We start from the raw sequence: 14454 nt of genomic DNA on the forward strand, positions 1-14454 counted from the left end.
AAGAAGGATTTCCTAGTGTTCTTATCACAGACAATGGCACACAACTGGGCTCCCATGACATGTGTTCTTTTCTATCTAGATGTGGTATCACACATCATCGTACATCCCTATATAACCCACAAGGTAATGGCCTATGTGAGAGAGTCAACAGACTTGTCAAAGGTACAATTCAGATGGCTTGCTCAAATGGTGCCTTTGCTCATGACCTGGTCAGTCCCTATCGCAATACAATACATGGTTCTAATGAGAAATCACCTTTTGAACTTATGCGTGGCAGATTTCCTGGCACTAAGCTCACTCCTTCGTGGATCAAAGATTGGATCTCCAATGGTGGTGACTTAGACTCCCTACCTGTCACCCGTACCATCATTACCTCTGCTTCGCACATTTCAAAAGGTGACTATATTAAGGTAAAACCTGGTAGGATTTCTAAAGGTTTATCCAAATTCAAAGGTCCTTTTTGTGTCAGTGAAGTATTTCCTCACTACATCGTTCTAATCAATGGCGAAAAATTTAACCTTCGGAGAGTAGCTTTATACCAGAAGAAATCCTCCGTCCGTAAGGATGATGTTCCACAGGAATCTCCTTACTCTTACTGCAACAATGGAAATAGTGGTTACATGTCTAGCATGGAAGACAGTACCTTGGTTTCCTCCTCAGCTAGTAGAAGCTGTGCGGGTGGAGGTGATGCCTTTGATTCGAACAATGCTTGTCATTCTAGCATTACTACTTCTGATCCTTTCAGTGCACAGAGTGCATCCCTGTCTGCTAGTAACAGAATTGCAAGGTATCGTAGACCACCTGTTTACCTTTATGATTATTGTTGCGAATAAGTTTCTAAACTATTTGCTTTATCTTTTGTACTCTTTAGTTTCCTTCTTTATGTTTCTTTCCCAAAGGAAGAAGATGTGTTGTAAATGGTTTATCTTTAAACACCTTCCTTGTACAGGTACATGCCATTCCTTATGTTCCCTCCTCCCACCTTCCAGAATACCTGCGTGTATTCTCTGTTCCACACCGATGTTCCACTTATGTCAGTTGGGAGTTTGGTCAGCTGGCGTTGAGTTGTACTGTTGCTGTGCTCTTCATTAAACTGCTCCCACATATCTACTTCAAGCCTCCAGAGTATCGATTCAACACTGTGCAGAGCCTCTTGATGCAGGCCGAGCACGAGTCTGATGTGACCCACATCATGAGATGTTAGGAGACACACAATTTGAAGTGGATGGAAGGAGGAGCACGTGCCCCGGGTGTGCATTATTACATTTGGTGCCATTTCTGATTACATAGCGATTAACAGTGGCAATAGATTTTGGGTACATTTCACTGACGCATCGTTAGTACGCACACAAATGATTTTTTGTCTCTTTCTCCTTCATGTCCCCCTCTTTCAATCAGTCTGTTTCTTCATATCTCTCTCTCGTCCTCTCTTTCAATGGGTCTCTTCCCCCCCCCAACTTTCCATCTAACTCCTCCCTGCGCTCTATCTCGCCCTTCGGGTCCCCACCCACTTCTCATGTTCACTGTTCCTTTTCTCCCTTCCTCTCTTGCGCCCTCTTTCGATCCGTCTCTCTTCCTTCCGCTCTCTCTCCCCCCCTCTTTCCATCCAACTCTTCCTTGCGCTCTATCTCCCCTTAAAGGCCATCCACCGTCCTGTCTCTAGCTCTCATATGCACCCTTCCTTCTCTCTCCCTCTCCTGTCTGTGCAGTGGGGTGCAGCAGCATGCACCGTGCAGCAACATGCACCTACTGCGAGTACCGTTTTCGGGGCTTACTTTGCTGCTCCTTGTTTTTTATTTGCGTCTGTATAACACCTTAGACTATGCAGGTTGATGGAGGAGTTGCTCTTATATAAATAGTGTTACAGCAAATAGCTTTGCATCAAGGAATACTTGTTTTTTTTTCTTTTTTTTTAGTTTAATGAGCGCGGCGCCGTCTTCACGGACAGCGCACTATGCAAAGCAATAGGTGTTGCTTTTGGTACTGTAAATAACAATGGCAAAAGGCGTTGCCATTTACAATGCCAATAGCTACAAAACTCGCAGTTGCAAGAACTATTGCATTGTAAATGCTTGTTTTATTTTTAACAGGACACGCCACCAGATATGGCCATGTCTGAACTGGGGTGGCGTGGTGAGCAAAATAACGATGGATTAAACCCAGATCTATGACTGGGGGTGAATGTTTTGCCAATGTGCAACATTCCGTCCATCATCTTGTGTGTTTTGCTGCACGCCACCAGATTAAGCATCACCAATAAGGATAAGAAAAATATATCACTATATATATCACTTTCCTTACAGGTCACATCTATCTTGATGATTGATGTAGTCGTTATGCATTTAAAAATACTGTTCTTTTTTTCCAGATCTACCTATATTAACGTACCTATTGGTATATTGTATGCATTGCATGTTTATTTAGCATGCTTTACACGTAGTAATAACTACATGTAAATACACAATTTTTTTTATACCTATCTTGCAGAAACTTCTCTGTATTACATTGTGAGTGTGGAAGGGATATTTATTGGTCTTGACGAAGAAGCCGGGGGAGGGCTTCGAAACTTGTTGACGACATAGGAGAAACTGTTCATCATAGTATCGCCTCTCCAAACTATTCCCCTTTTTTTAATAATACCAGCTCCAAGCAATATTAAAGTTTTGTAGTCCAGGGAGCCAGGTATTTTTTAATAGAATCACTTTTTCACTCACTTCTGACCCTTCTACTCACTTTTCCATCACTACACATAGTTTTTCAAGAACAGTGCTCCCGCGTAGTCGTAGGTCATAGCACTCCCCGTCCCGCAGCGGGGCGGGAAGACCCCCATGATGAAGCATGACACCAAGGGCCCTTTTGGTGTGTGAGGGGTATTTTAACAGAGCTGTGTGCTTTCCACCACTGTAGGAAACACATGTAGTCTGGCTGTACACGGTTATTTATCAGTTTGAGGGTGGATCTTTTTGTTTTATATGGTAGGGTTTAGCACCAAAAGTCCACAGCAAGTCTTCAGTTCTTGCTTTTCTTGTGGTTCTTCTTTGTCCTCCTCTTCTTGATCCATCAAAATTAAATTTCTGTCATCAGGGGTTCCCCTATATACTCAATTAAGGGGTGTTACAGGGAGTGGGTGGTAGTAGCCAATGGGCTACTTACCTTTAGGGTGTCAACACCCTCTGTATAACCACTTCCAGTGAGAATTGGGCATGACGGTGACCCAGGAAGCCTAATTCCACCATAACCAAGATGGTGAAATTCTAGATTTTGCGTTCACATCAGGCCACCCACCTTAGTGGTGGAACTAGCCTGATGGAGGAACATTCCTCCTGACTAGCTAATTGTCCTGCCTGTCCTGCTGCCACTGCTTTTATCATGCTGTTTAGCTACTACAAAATTACTGTAACAGGGGAAATTCATTAACTACAACCTCTACAAGCATCTAGCAAATGAGTTATGGAGTTAGTATCCAGTCACTTTCCAGTGTGCACATGGAAATATCGGGATGGAAGCCATCTGGTGCAGACATTATGCACATTGGAGGCTGAATATGCTCCAACTATTTTCCTTCTTTGTAGGGCTGATGAGGGACAATTTTAGGTACAGAAATCTTCAATGGGGAGTTTATTGAATTTATAGAGTGCAGCATACATTCGAGCTGTAATGGGGAAAGGCATTAATTTACATACTTTTAGTATAGAGAGAATGGGTTATTAAGTCTCTTCAGAACTTAAGGCTGTCTGGTTATTGGCATGAGTAAGTTCATAGTTTATTTCATAGCTGAGAATGAACAAAAAGAAAATGTTCTCTTCAGTGTTTTTTCTTTGTAGTCTGTATTACAAGTTTCTTAGTATCTGAGAACTAAAGCAGTCAATTTAAATTGTAAACAATATATTTTTTAGTCAAAAAGTATTGTGCTTGGCACTGTACTTTATAAACCAGGCACACAACATCATTTTACTTAGTCCTAGCTTGTAAGCTAATACACAGCCATTTGTACTAGCCAAAAGTGATTACTCCTTTATTTCTGGATAGACTTAAAGTCTTTGATGTGTAGCCTAGATACAGAGACATCTGTTATGGAAACATTGTGACGAAAGGAGATCGAGGGATTTCAGATGATAAAATTAAGGTTGAGAATCGATTTACAATATTAGTAGTACTATACCAGTCCCACTCCACCTTCAGGTGGATCAGGATGAAATCTACAAGTATATATAATGCAGACTTAGATGAATGCATCAGATACGCGAGGGCTGAGACATGAATGTTAACAAAAAGGTCACAAAAGCCGAGCCCTTGGGAGCCCCACACATGAGGGCTGTGCTTGAGTCAAAGGGTGGAATTGTAACACGTTGATTGCAGTATTTGAGAAACTCCAGTTACCTAGGCCAAAGCAGTGTCATGGATATTGACCTATTGAATTCTGGAGACAGTGACCAACAGTTTTGAAAGCTGCCAACTTGCTAGCAGGACACTGTCACCATCAGATTTCATCCTCCATGGTATTATGATTGACCGGTCCAAGATTTCCAAAGGCCTCAAGTTGAGGAATACGATGCTGTGCCAGTCTGCCTGAAAGAAAATTCTAGAAGCTATTCCCCTTTGCCTTGTACACCTGCAAAGAACATCTGATAGATAGACTGAGTCTATTGAAATTTGCCAGTGTGGACAAGCCTTGCAACACATCGAACCTGTAGGCACCACCACACTTCATGTTCACGGGCACTGTTTCTGCTCCTAGGCATCTAACCTAGAATTATTACCATCAGGCATGTTATAAGATTAGTACAGTGTGGAAAACCCCAAACTAAAACATCCAGAATTCATCAGCCACAGTGTCCGTGACTACATGAAATGATATGGCCCTCCTACCCTGTAGCGTTTAACATGTGGTGCTCAAGAAAGATGCTGGATTATGAGCACTAGAATCTATAGTGCTCAACGGCAGTGAGCTTTTTTCACCCCTGGGGACTACCAAAATGAGAGCTCTTTTGTGCTATTTGTGGGTGTGTTTTTAGTGTTTTTGTGGACAGTGGTGTGAAAGAGCTTGATTGCCAAGTTGCCTTTTGTCATCTATGACACCTTTAGCCAATGGGAGCTGTTAACCTCTCAGCACTTTTGTACTCTGTCGGTATGAGGCCCATACTTGAGCAAACCAAAAATGCAAATCCCATTATGGAAAGTGCTGTTAACTAAGGAATGTCTGAAGGCATAGTCCATTATAATTTGGTGAGAATGCAGTGGAATTGACTTCTACTTATTTAATGTGGCACATGCCACCTCCTCACTTCGCTACTGTCTGGTCATAAAGAAGATCATTTTCAGTCACCTTACTGTGCCACGATGCAGTTGCTTTGAAGTATTTTGCATTCTGAATGTAAGTCTTTTCCGCTGCTAAGTATTTTTTTCTTGTTTTTACAGTTTCATGAAAATTATTCCACGTCAGCAGTTGTACAACATGTTGCAGAAGAGTTTGCCGTGGTCTCCTTAGTTGAAACTGGCCAGCTCGCTGCCGTCCCTGTGGCTTCCCATTTGAATGACACCTTCCGCTTTGATTCAGAAAAATTGACTGTTGGAGAAACCATCTCCCTTGTACTAAAAGCAGAGACCTCCAGTGATCATGGGGTTCTCTTAGCATTGCAAGGTCCTGTGACTTCACGGGCTAACAAGAAACAATGGAAGAAATCGGACAACCTGGGAGAGCCGCCATCAGTAGGAACGCACAGCCTGTCCTTTGGTGACATAGTCACTGGAACTGTCAAGTCTGTGAAACCAAACAATGTGATTGTTTCCATTTGTGATAAACGTGTGGGGTTTATCCATGCCTCTCAGATATTCGACGAAGTCACAATTGGGACATTTCCTACGTCCAGGCTGAAAGTGAAGCAAACAGTTGCTGCTAAAGTCATTGGTGGTCGAGACATGAAGACTCACAGGTAACATTCAGCTCTTTTTTGGAAAGCAGGTCTGATAACTCGAGTGAAGTGAATTGTGATTGAGAGTGAAGTGGGTGCAGGTGGTTTAGTAATTAAGCACAGGGGTGGAACCCCTTTTCACATTTTCAGACCTGTCTGGTTCAAAGTTAACTTAAAATCATTGCCATAGCACTGTTTCATTGAGTAAGTAGGTTCCACTTTGCAGATCTTTTGTCTCTTCAAAATGACTGTTGCATATTAATTTGGTATGTGTGCCAGTCTCATTTAGAGACCAAGAGTAAATAAGGGACTAATGACGTTTGTCACTCTCTACTGCTGTGATGAAAGTGACTTGACACCTATTGGGGAGGGAATCAACATGCGGCAATATATAATTCAGACAACTGAGCAAACCATGATATAAGCAACTATTGCTTTCTACTCTGCCAGTTTGTTTCAGTACAAGGCCTTTATTATACATAAAGAGGTAACAGTCTTGTCATAAATTTGGTAAGTATTTCAGCTTCTGGTTGTCAACGCAATTCTTTGATGGTTGGCTTTTGTTGAGGTTTGTCGTAATTGCAATATATAATGCTGAGCTGCAACAGTGTCTTAGTCTTCCATTTCCCTGTAACAGCTTATGTTATTCTTGCAAGGAACTATCTACGCTAAGGAATTTACAATTGCTAGGGGTTTTAAGAAAAATCTCAGTGAGCCATTTTTTACTACGTCTCGCTTGAACTCCTTCCAATATAAGAATAAAATTGGAGTTTGTATATTTGCACATCCCATTTGAATAGCTGATGTACTCTGTTTCCCATTGCCAGCTTGTGGGTACCATGCCAATTATGTGTGTATATGTACACCCTTTCCAGTTCCTTTTTTTCATTCGAACAGTATAGGCTGGAACAAGTTTCTATTCCATTTAAAAGAAACGCTGACATAGGATCTTGACCTTAATACCATTATAACCTTTCTTTCTCTTTTGTTATGGTTTTACTGCTCTTCATTTTTTTTTTCCTTCCAGTATAGCGCTAAGCCTCCATTATTATTGTCTATTGTTGAGTATAGTTAAAGCTTAGTCCACCTGAGAGGTATTTTTAACAGCTATGTGTTTTCTCTGCTCAGCAAACCTTTTTATTCACAAGTCAACGTTGTTTTAGGGACTCAACTGCCTTGTTCTGCAGGTACAATTGGAGCACCATCTAAATGAGTAAATAGTTATTTTGAATTGTTTTTCTCGTTCTAATGCCTTCTCAGTGGAGGAGATATCATGCAATCTGGACCATAGATGCAACTTTTACCTTGGCAGAATCAGAGATCCGTGATCAATGACCAACTTTTCATGACATGGGCACCAATGATTCGGACCAAGCTGCATCATTGCCACGTAGATAACTTAATGTATTAACTATTGCTAAAAACTACTTGGAGACTGTAGGAAAGTGCCCCTTTTTGACATGGTCACCCCCACTTTTGCCTGGTATCTGATGCAATTTTGACAGAAGGGCACTGGGTTTCTGTTATCCTGGTCCCTCGTGCCAGATCTCTTCCCCCTAAAACTACAATTGTTCATCCAATTGGCAATACCTTAAGCACCCCCTGTAACCCCCCAGTAAGTAGTACCCATGGTACTTAAGGCAGGGAGACTGATTTACGGATAGACTGGCCCACGGAACTTGACTTTAATAAAGAGTTGGACTCCTGAGATTTGGATGACTGAATGCCGCCTGTAATGAATGGGGAAGAACCACTATAGATAGTGAGAGGTTAGTGGGACTCAGGAATACACCTATAAAACACTAGAGCCCTGACCTCCGAGGACTATGTGTATGGTTTATAAAATTCGTATTTTACTTTAGTTGGTATATAAATGCTTCTCTTTTCAAAAAAGCTAGTATTTGACAAGACAATAATTTATTGCTGTTGCACAATGTATTTTGAGTTGTTACCCCCCCCGGTGTCTACCTTCCTATCCCCTTCTCACTCCTCCCCCAAGCAGCCATGGACTGCTCGACCCAGGCTACCACTTATAGTCAAGTGCTGGATGGGTACTTGGCTCAGTTGCCCATGATTCATAGTAGGTTGGGGCCTGGGACATCAGGTGTACAAGAGCTCAACCCGCACAGTTACGCCAGTTGCTCCTGCTTGGCCCTCTGGACGGGGTTCTGACAAGTTATATTTGCATCTAATGCATCCCAGCTAAGGTCATGAGCATATGTATGTGTAGCTACAAGAAGCTTTTTGTTCTATCAGGATTATATTTCCCTGAAGAGGTCCATATTACATTCTCTCACAGGCTGAAGTAATAATTCACAAAACGTTTGCAGGGCACACTTTGCACTTTAATCTCGATTTAACTGTTGGAGTGTGCCCCTTTTTGGCATGGCCATCCCAACTTATTGCCTGGTATTTGTTGCAATTTTGACAAAAGTGGTCTGGTTTCCTGCTTTCCAGGTCCCCGAGGCCAGATTTCTTTCACTAAAACTGTACAATTGTTACCCAATTGGCAATATCTTTAGCACCCCTCTTAGACCCCGGTAAATGGTACCCCTGGTACTTAAGGCAAGGAGGCTAAAGAGTGTCCCTAAGGGCTGCAGCATGTCTTGTGCCACCCTAAGTGACCCCTCAGCACCAACATGCCACTTGCCATTGCTGGCTGCGAGCCATGGTGCAGAGTAAAGTGAAGACATGACATGGCACATCTCCTGTGTGCCATGCCTGCAGACACTGCATGCAGTATAGGTAAGTCACCCTTACAATAGGACTTACAGCCCTAAGACAGAGTACACTATACTACATGGGTGGATATAGCTACATAAACCAATATGCCCCTGTGATGTCCAGGTCGATTCTTAGACATTAAAAGTGAACAGGGCAGCCATTTTAAGAACATGTGCTGGACACTGGTGTTAGAGTTCCCCAGCTACATGATGGCTTCACTGAAACTAGAGATGTTTGGTATCAAACACCTCAAAATAATACACCCCCACTGATTCCAGTGATGGATTTATTAATACATGCACCCAAAGGGTAACTTAGAGGTGCTCCATGAAAACCTACCGACTACTATTATACTGGCTGACTGGCTGACTGGTGTAGACCAGCATGACACCACAGACCGGTTTCTGGCCCCCTGCAAGTAAGAGCCCATGTTCTCTGAGGGCAGAAACAATGACTGCTCCGGCCGGAGGTGTTGTCACCTCCTCCAAGCATGATGGCTAAGGGATCAGCATATCAAGATAGGAGTCTTTAAAGGCTTCTGCCACCTTTGATATGCAACCCAAGGATTCCAGGTGGCCCCTCCTTCTTTCCACTGGCATAGCACGCACAGCTACCAACCCGATTAGAACCTCTGCACCCGGACGCCCCAGGGAAGGTAATGAGTAACTGCTGGTGTTTCTTTGGACCTTGGCCACCTACGACCCTTTGTCCCAAAGGAGACCCCCAGAACTCAACCATAAATAACTGCTATATATGCCTTTTCTCTCATAGAGGAGCATTGCTACGTAAAGACGCATTAAAGTGAACTATTTACTTACCTGTAAAAATTCATATTTAAAAAAGTATTGGCATAGCCAATAGGTCTCGCCTTTGGGACCTTTTAAGTGTTTAGTTATCCAGCACAATATCCTTGGTGCAACAACATCAAGTGTTGCATGGCTGAACACTTATAAGGTCCCAAAGGCGAGACCTACTGGCTATGCCAATGCTTGTTGGCTTTGGTGAAGGCACAATAGATGTGCTCCTTGTAGATAAATGTGGTCCATCCTGCAGGTTTACTTGCCCTGTCCTATCTGGTGATCTTTTATCCCCAGGGGATGGCATTTACCCTGTCGGGGGTACGTGTAGGTTTGAGCCTGGTATCTGTGAGGAAGAGTAGGACTGGGGAGAGTGCATGATGAGGTTCCAGGTTTTTATGGAGGGTTTGGTAGGAGAGGGGGGTGCCCAGTGGGGGAACAAGAGAGTTGCTGTGGTGCTTGTTTGTGTTGCCAGGTGCAGGAGTGCTAGTATGGTGTGGGGGTTCACGCAGTGTCACTGGAGAAGTGGCATCCTGTGCTGGAAAACACACCTTTGTTGTTGGTTGGAGCAGTCTGACAGCAATGCGGGGCGATGCGTCATGGGTTCAGGGCGTGGGGGGATGTGGCGAGGTAGAGTTTTGGGCTTTCCTGTGGTGGCATAGATTTGGGGTTCTGCCACTGGTTGCAGACTCACTTGCCACTTGTGCGCCTATCTGCACTGATAATAAATGGATGGGAAGGAGAACCTGGGGGTGGTGGGTGGAACCAGGGCATGTAGCAGGAGAGACGTGGGTGGCGGGAAGGAGCAGGTGAGAGCGCAGCATGAGCATGGATGGGCATCAATTTGGTGGAAGCAGAAAACTAAAGTCAGATGTGGCAAAGAAATGCAAAGGACAAAGTGGTTAAAGCAGGACAAAAAGGAGTGAAATAAGCAGAAGAGAGGCCAAAATAGTGATTGTGCAAGAGGGGACTGCCTGGGCACAGCGGGGCAAAAAAGTGCTGATAGTCACTAACCAAAGAAAGATGGCAAAAGCTGTAAAAGTGGACAGTTAAAAGAACGTGGTTATAGGAGCCAAAAAGCGTCAAAAGGAAATAAAAAGAAGCATTAACAAAGACAGTGGCTCTGGCGTTCATCATCTGCATTCTGGCAATTCTTGTTTTGTTATGGTTTTTGCAAAACTTTGCTTGGTAATATGCCCTGCCCACATCAATCTAAAAAAAATATTGCTACCGGCAATAATTTGTGGGCTTCTTTTTTGGGGTGGGAGGGGGTCTCAAAAGCACATAATACTCTCTGGCACTAAAGGGAACTACTGTTTGTGGATGTGTTCCTTGTGAAAGTCAGCCAATGGCTCATTTGGGCTGACACTTTGCCGCTAATGCATGCTAGAGTGGGTGGAAGAAAAATACGAATTCTACCAAACACAGAATAACTGATGCCGTCTGGCTGAATCCCCTATAATCTGGCTGAAGCCCCTATAAGTAACTTTCTTGTACACAATTTTAGTAAAATCAAAAGGTCTTTGCTAGCACCGACCTAAAAGTCAGTTAGTCTTGCAGTGGCTAAAAGCCTCTTCTTCCCTTTGAAGATAAAATGGAAAAGTAAAGGAGAGAGAGAGAGGGAGAGAGAGCAAGAGAGAGAAGGAAATGCGAGAGAGAAAGAAAGAACATATAGGGAAGAAGGAAGGAACAAAGGAAAGAGAAAAGGCTCAAAGAAAATGGAAATGAGAGAAGGAAAAATTAAAAATAGGGTAACTTCTTAAAGAACAGCTTCAGTTGAGCACACTCTGTTATGTCGTGAAATAGCAGCAGTCAGAAAAGCAAACCATTCCAAAAAGAATTTGCAACAACATTGGCAGAAGATGGGACCTGATAAAGATGGAATGCGCATCAGAAACCTCCTGCTATCACATCAGGCTCTGAATAGAAAGAGAGCACTGAAGTTTTTGTAAAGTAAAAGCAAAAACACCGGAACTGTAGGAAACTAGCTTGTGTGAGAACAAAAGCAGTCACTCAAAGTAAAATTAACTAGTGGTTTAAGTAGGCTGACCCATTGCTCCATGCTATATGCTGTATTTGGCGGAAGCAAAATATGAATTGCACAATAGACCAATAGATGAGGAAATGTGGCTGAAAGACCCTTTATATAATTACATTATACTTTTTTTTGTAAAATCAAAAGGTTCGAGGCATGTGGGCTGCTGAATTCATATCTGTGCATAGATCGCCGCCTAGTGTTGGGTCCGGATGTTTGCACGTTGTTGTCCTGGAAGAGTCTTCGAAGTATCCTTGGATAGGTGACTCCTCCCCTGGACTACAGTGCGCATGGGCATCCTCTCCATCCTCAGATTGTGTTTTTTCCGCCGTTGGGTTCGGATGTGCTTCTCTTGACTCAAGTTAGGAAAACCTTTTTACAGGCCAAAAGGCCTTTAGTTCGCGTCTGTACTGTTCCCGATCGGTATCGATAGTATATTGTTAGTTTACTAACTTCCAGAACCAACTTTTTCGCATTTTCCCCGACCATCGACCCTTCATCGACGATGGAATCGAGGACACCATTCAAGAGGTGTCCGGTATGCAATGCGAAATATCCCCATATCGACGTCCATCCGGTGTGCAACAAATGCCTTTCACCGGATCACGACGAATCTACATGTATGGCCTGTGCCCGATTCCGATCCAAGAAGACTCTTCGGAATCGACGAGCAGCAAGACTCGAAGCGCAGCAAGCGGCACCGGCCCCAGCCAACATCTTCAGCGCCGAAGACGAAGATGTCGAAGACGTGGAGAACCTACCCTCCAGCCCCGCTTCCGAACACGACTCCGTATCGGAAGACGTCGAAGAACAACTCTTTTCCAGAGATGAAGCCGACACCGAGGTAGGAGACTACAATGAGGCCTTAGGGGCCGAAGAGAGTAGCTCCGGTGACGAGCCAGGCCTACCCGTACAGACTGAGGATATCCCAGTGAGCCAGTCTATGGACCCGGTCGAGGGATCGCCTTCGGGCCTTACCCAAGACCTATCCCGCAGTTCTTCGGCCCCGCCTTCTGGCCCGGCCTCGGACATTCAGCGGCATCCATTACTACCCAAAAAGGCTGGTTTCCCTTCTTCGAAACCGAAAGCCGCATTGGTTCACCAGAAACCGAAACCGAAAGTAACGCTGGTCGGATCGAGGCCCACCACACCTTCGACGCCAGCAAAACCCGTCGGCGCCGACCGCACCAAACGAGATTTTGGTGCCGAGCTTGCAGCAGCCGACGTGGGCGCCGACACACGGAAAAAGAGCTTCGGTGCCACCAAACCTCCTCGGCTACCGGCACCTACACAATCGGCTCCGACCCCAAAGGTCAAACTGCCTGCTGCGTCACACCCCGCTTCGACAGTACCACCAAAGGCACACTCATCAAAGACGTCGACGGCCGTTGCCGCCCCTCGACTCGATGACTCGCCGACACCGAAGAAGTCCACGCCCGCCTCTACGGAAACGGCCGGCACGAAGGACTCGATGGCACTCCAGGTGCGGACCGTTGCTGCGCAACGCACCAAATACAAAGCAGTCCTCCAGGACACGTCAGGCTCCGAGCCGATAAAAGCTCCATCGACCTCTTCGGCACCGACCAATATCACTTTTGGCCTGCCGCCATCCACGGCCCCAAAACTGTTTCAGATCAGAACACGAGTCACCCACACCACGTTCACGCCTGCTGAACGCTCTCCTGCGGAGTCGTCTCCGTCACATGTCATCGACGCCGACACCGGCAGGATGGTGCTCCACAAAAGGAGAATAACTTCAGAGTCAGCTTTGGACTCCTACCGGATCCCGCTTAAGAAAAAGCTGCCGGTGACTTCGGAACCAGTTCTTTCCGAACCTCTCCACTCCTTTTACCAGGATCCACAGTCCTTCTCTCCCACACACTCAGACACTGACGTTTTGGAGGACTACATGGGTGACCACGTCCCCTACCCCGGAGAGACGGACCCTGAAGGCCAACAGGACCCCGACCAAGCTTGGGATAACCCTGTAGACTCGGGTGCACCTATGGATACACAGGACCCGCAACTCTATGGAGCAAAAACATCTCCCACAGAGGACACTGCCGCATTCAACGCCCTAATTGAACGTGCTGCGGCCAATCATGGGGTGCAACTCCACTCTGACACCGTGGAGGACGACTTTCTCATGGACACTTTCGCATCCTCAGAAAGGAATATAAAAACTCTACCCATGTTAAAGGGTGTCCTCAAACCAGCAAAGGACATCTTCAAAGAACCCACCAGGGCAAGAGTAATAAACCCCAGAATCGACAAAAAATACAGGTCGGCGCCTGGGGACCCTACCTACATTAGAGGCCAGTTACCTCTAGATTCCATTGTAGTTGCGAATGCTCGCAAACGGGCACACTCGCAAACAACAGGTGATGCTCCTCCCCCGGACAAAGAGTCCAAGATGCTAGAGACCTCCGGCAAACGGGTTGCGGCCCAGGCAGCTAATATATGGCGCATTGCCAATACTCAGGCGCTCCTCGCCCGCTACGATCGAGCACACTACGACACACTAGAACAATTACTCCAACATCTCCCTGACCAATTCAAAGAAGGTGCAGAGATCCTCATCAGGGAGGGACAACTCCTCACAAACGCATCCATCAAGTGTGCACTGGATGCCGCAGATACAGCTGCCAGAGCCATAAACACTAGCGTCATGTTGCGACGACACGCCTGGTTGCGAATCTCCGGATTCAAACCTGAGGTGCAAAATAACATCCTCAACCAGCCTGTCAACCCCGACTACTTATTCGGGCCGGAGGTTGACACCACCCTAGAGAAAATAAAAAAGGACACGGACACTGCAAAGTCCATGGGGGCTCTTCAAACGCAGTCCTTTCGGAGCGGCTCCTTTCGTCGCCCCGGAAATAGAGGAGCAGGTAGAGGACAGGGGTCACAGCAAACCTACAACAAAGGCAACACACAAAGCACCTACGATAAAAACACCCGGGGTGGTTATCGTGGCTCAAGCACA

General features: G+C 45.2%; 1 protein-coding gene across 4 annotated transcripts in view; it reads left to right on the top strand.

Annotated features, from left to right (window-relative positions):
• PDCD11 (programmed cell death 11) overlaps nucleotides 1–14454 on the top strand; it is a 618996-nt gene that overhangs the window by 262406 nt on the left and 342136 nt on the right. For all 4 annotated transcript variants that reach the window (XM_085606675.1, XM_085606679.1, XM_085606671.1 and 1 more), the window contains exon 20: nucleotides 5419–5933. In XM_085606675.1, the coding sequence (XP_085462801.1) occupies nucleotides 5419–5933 (515 nt within the window). The remainder of the gene's footprint in view (nucleotides 1–5418; nucleotides 5934–14454) is intronic.

Source organism: Triturus cristatus, chromosome 1_2 (assembly GCF_964204655.1).
Source record: "Triturus cristatus chromosome 1_2, aTriCri1.1, whole genome shotgun sequence".
Lineage (NCBI taxonomy): Eukaryota > Metazoa > Chordata > Amphibia > Caudata > Salamandridae > Triturus > Triturus cristatus.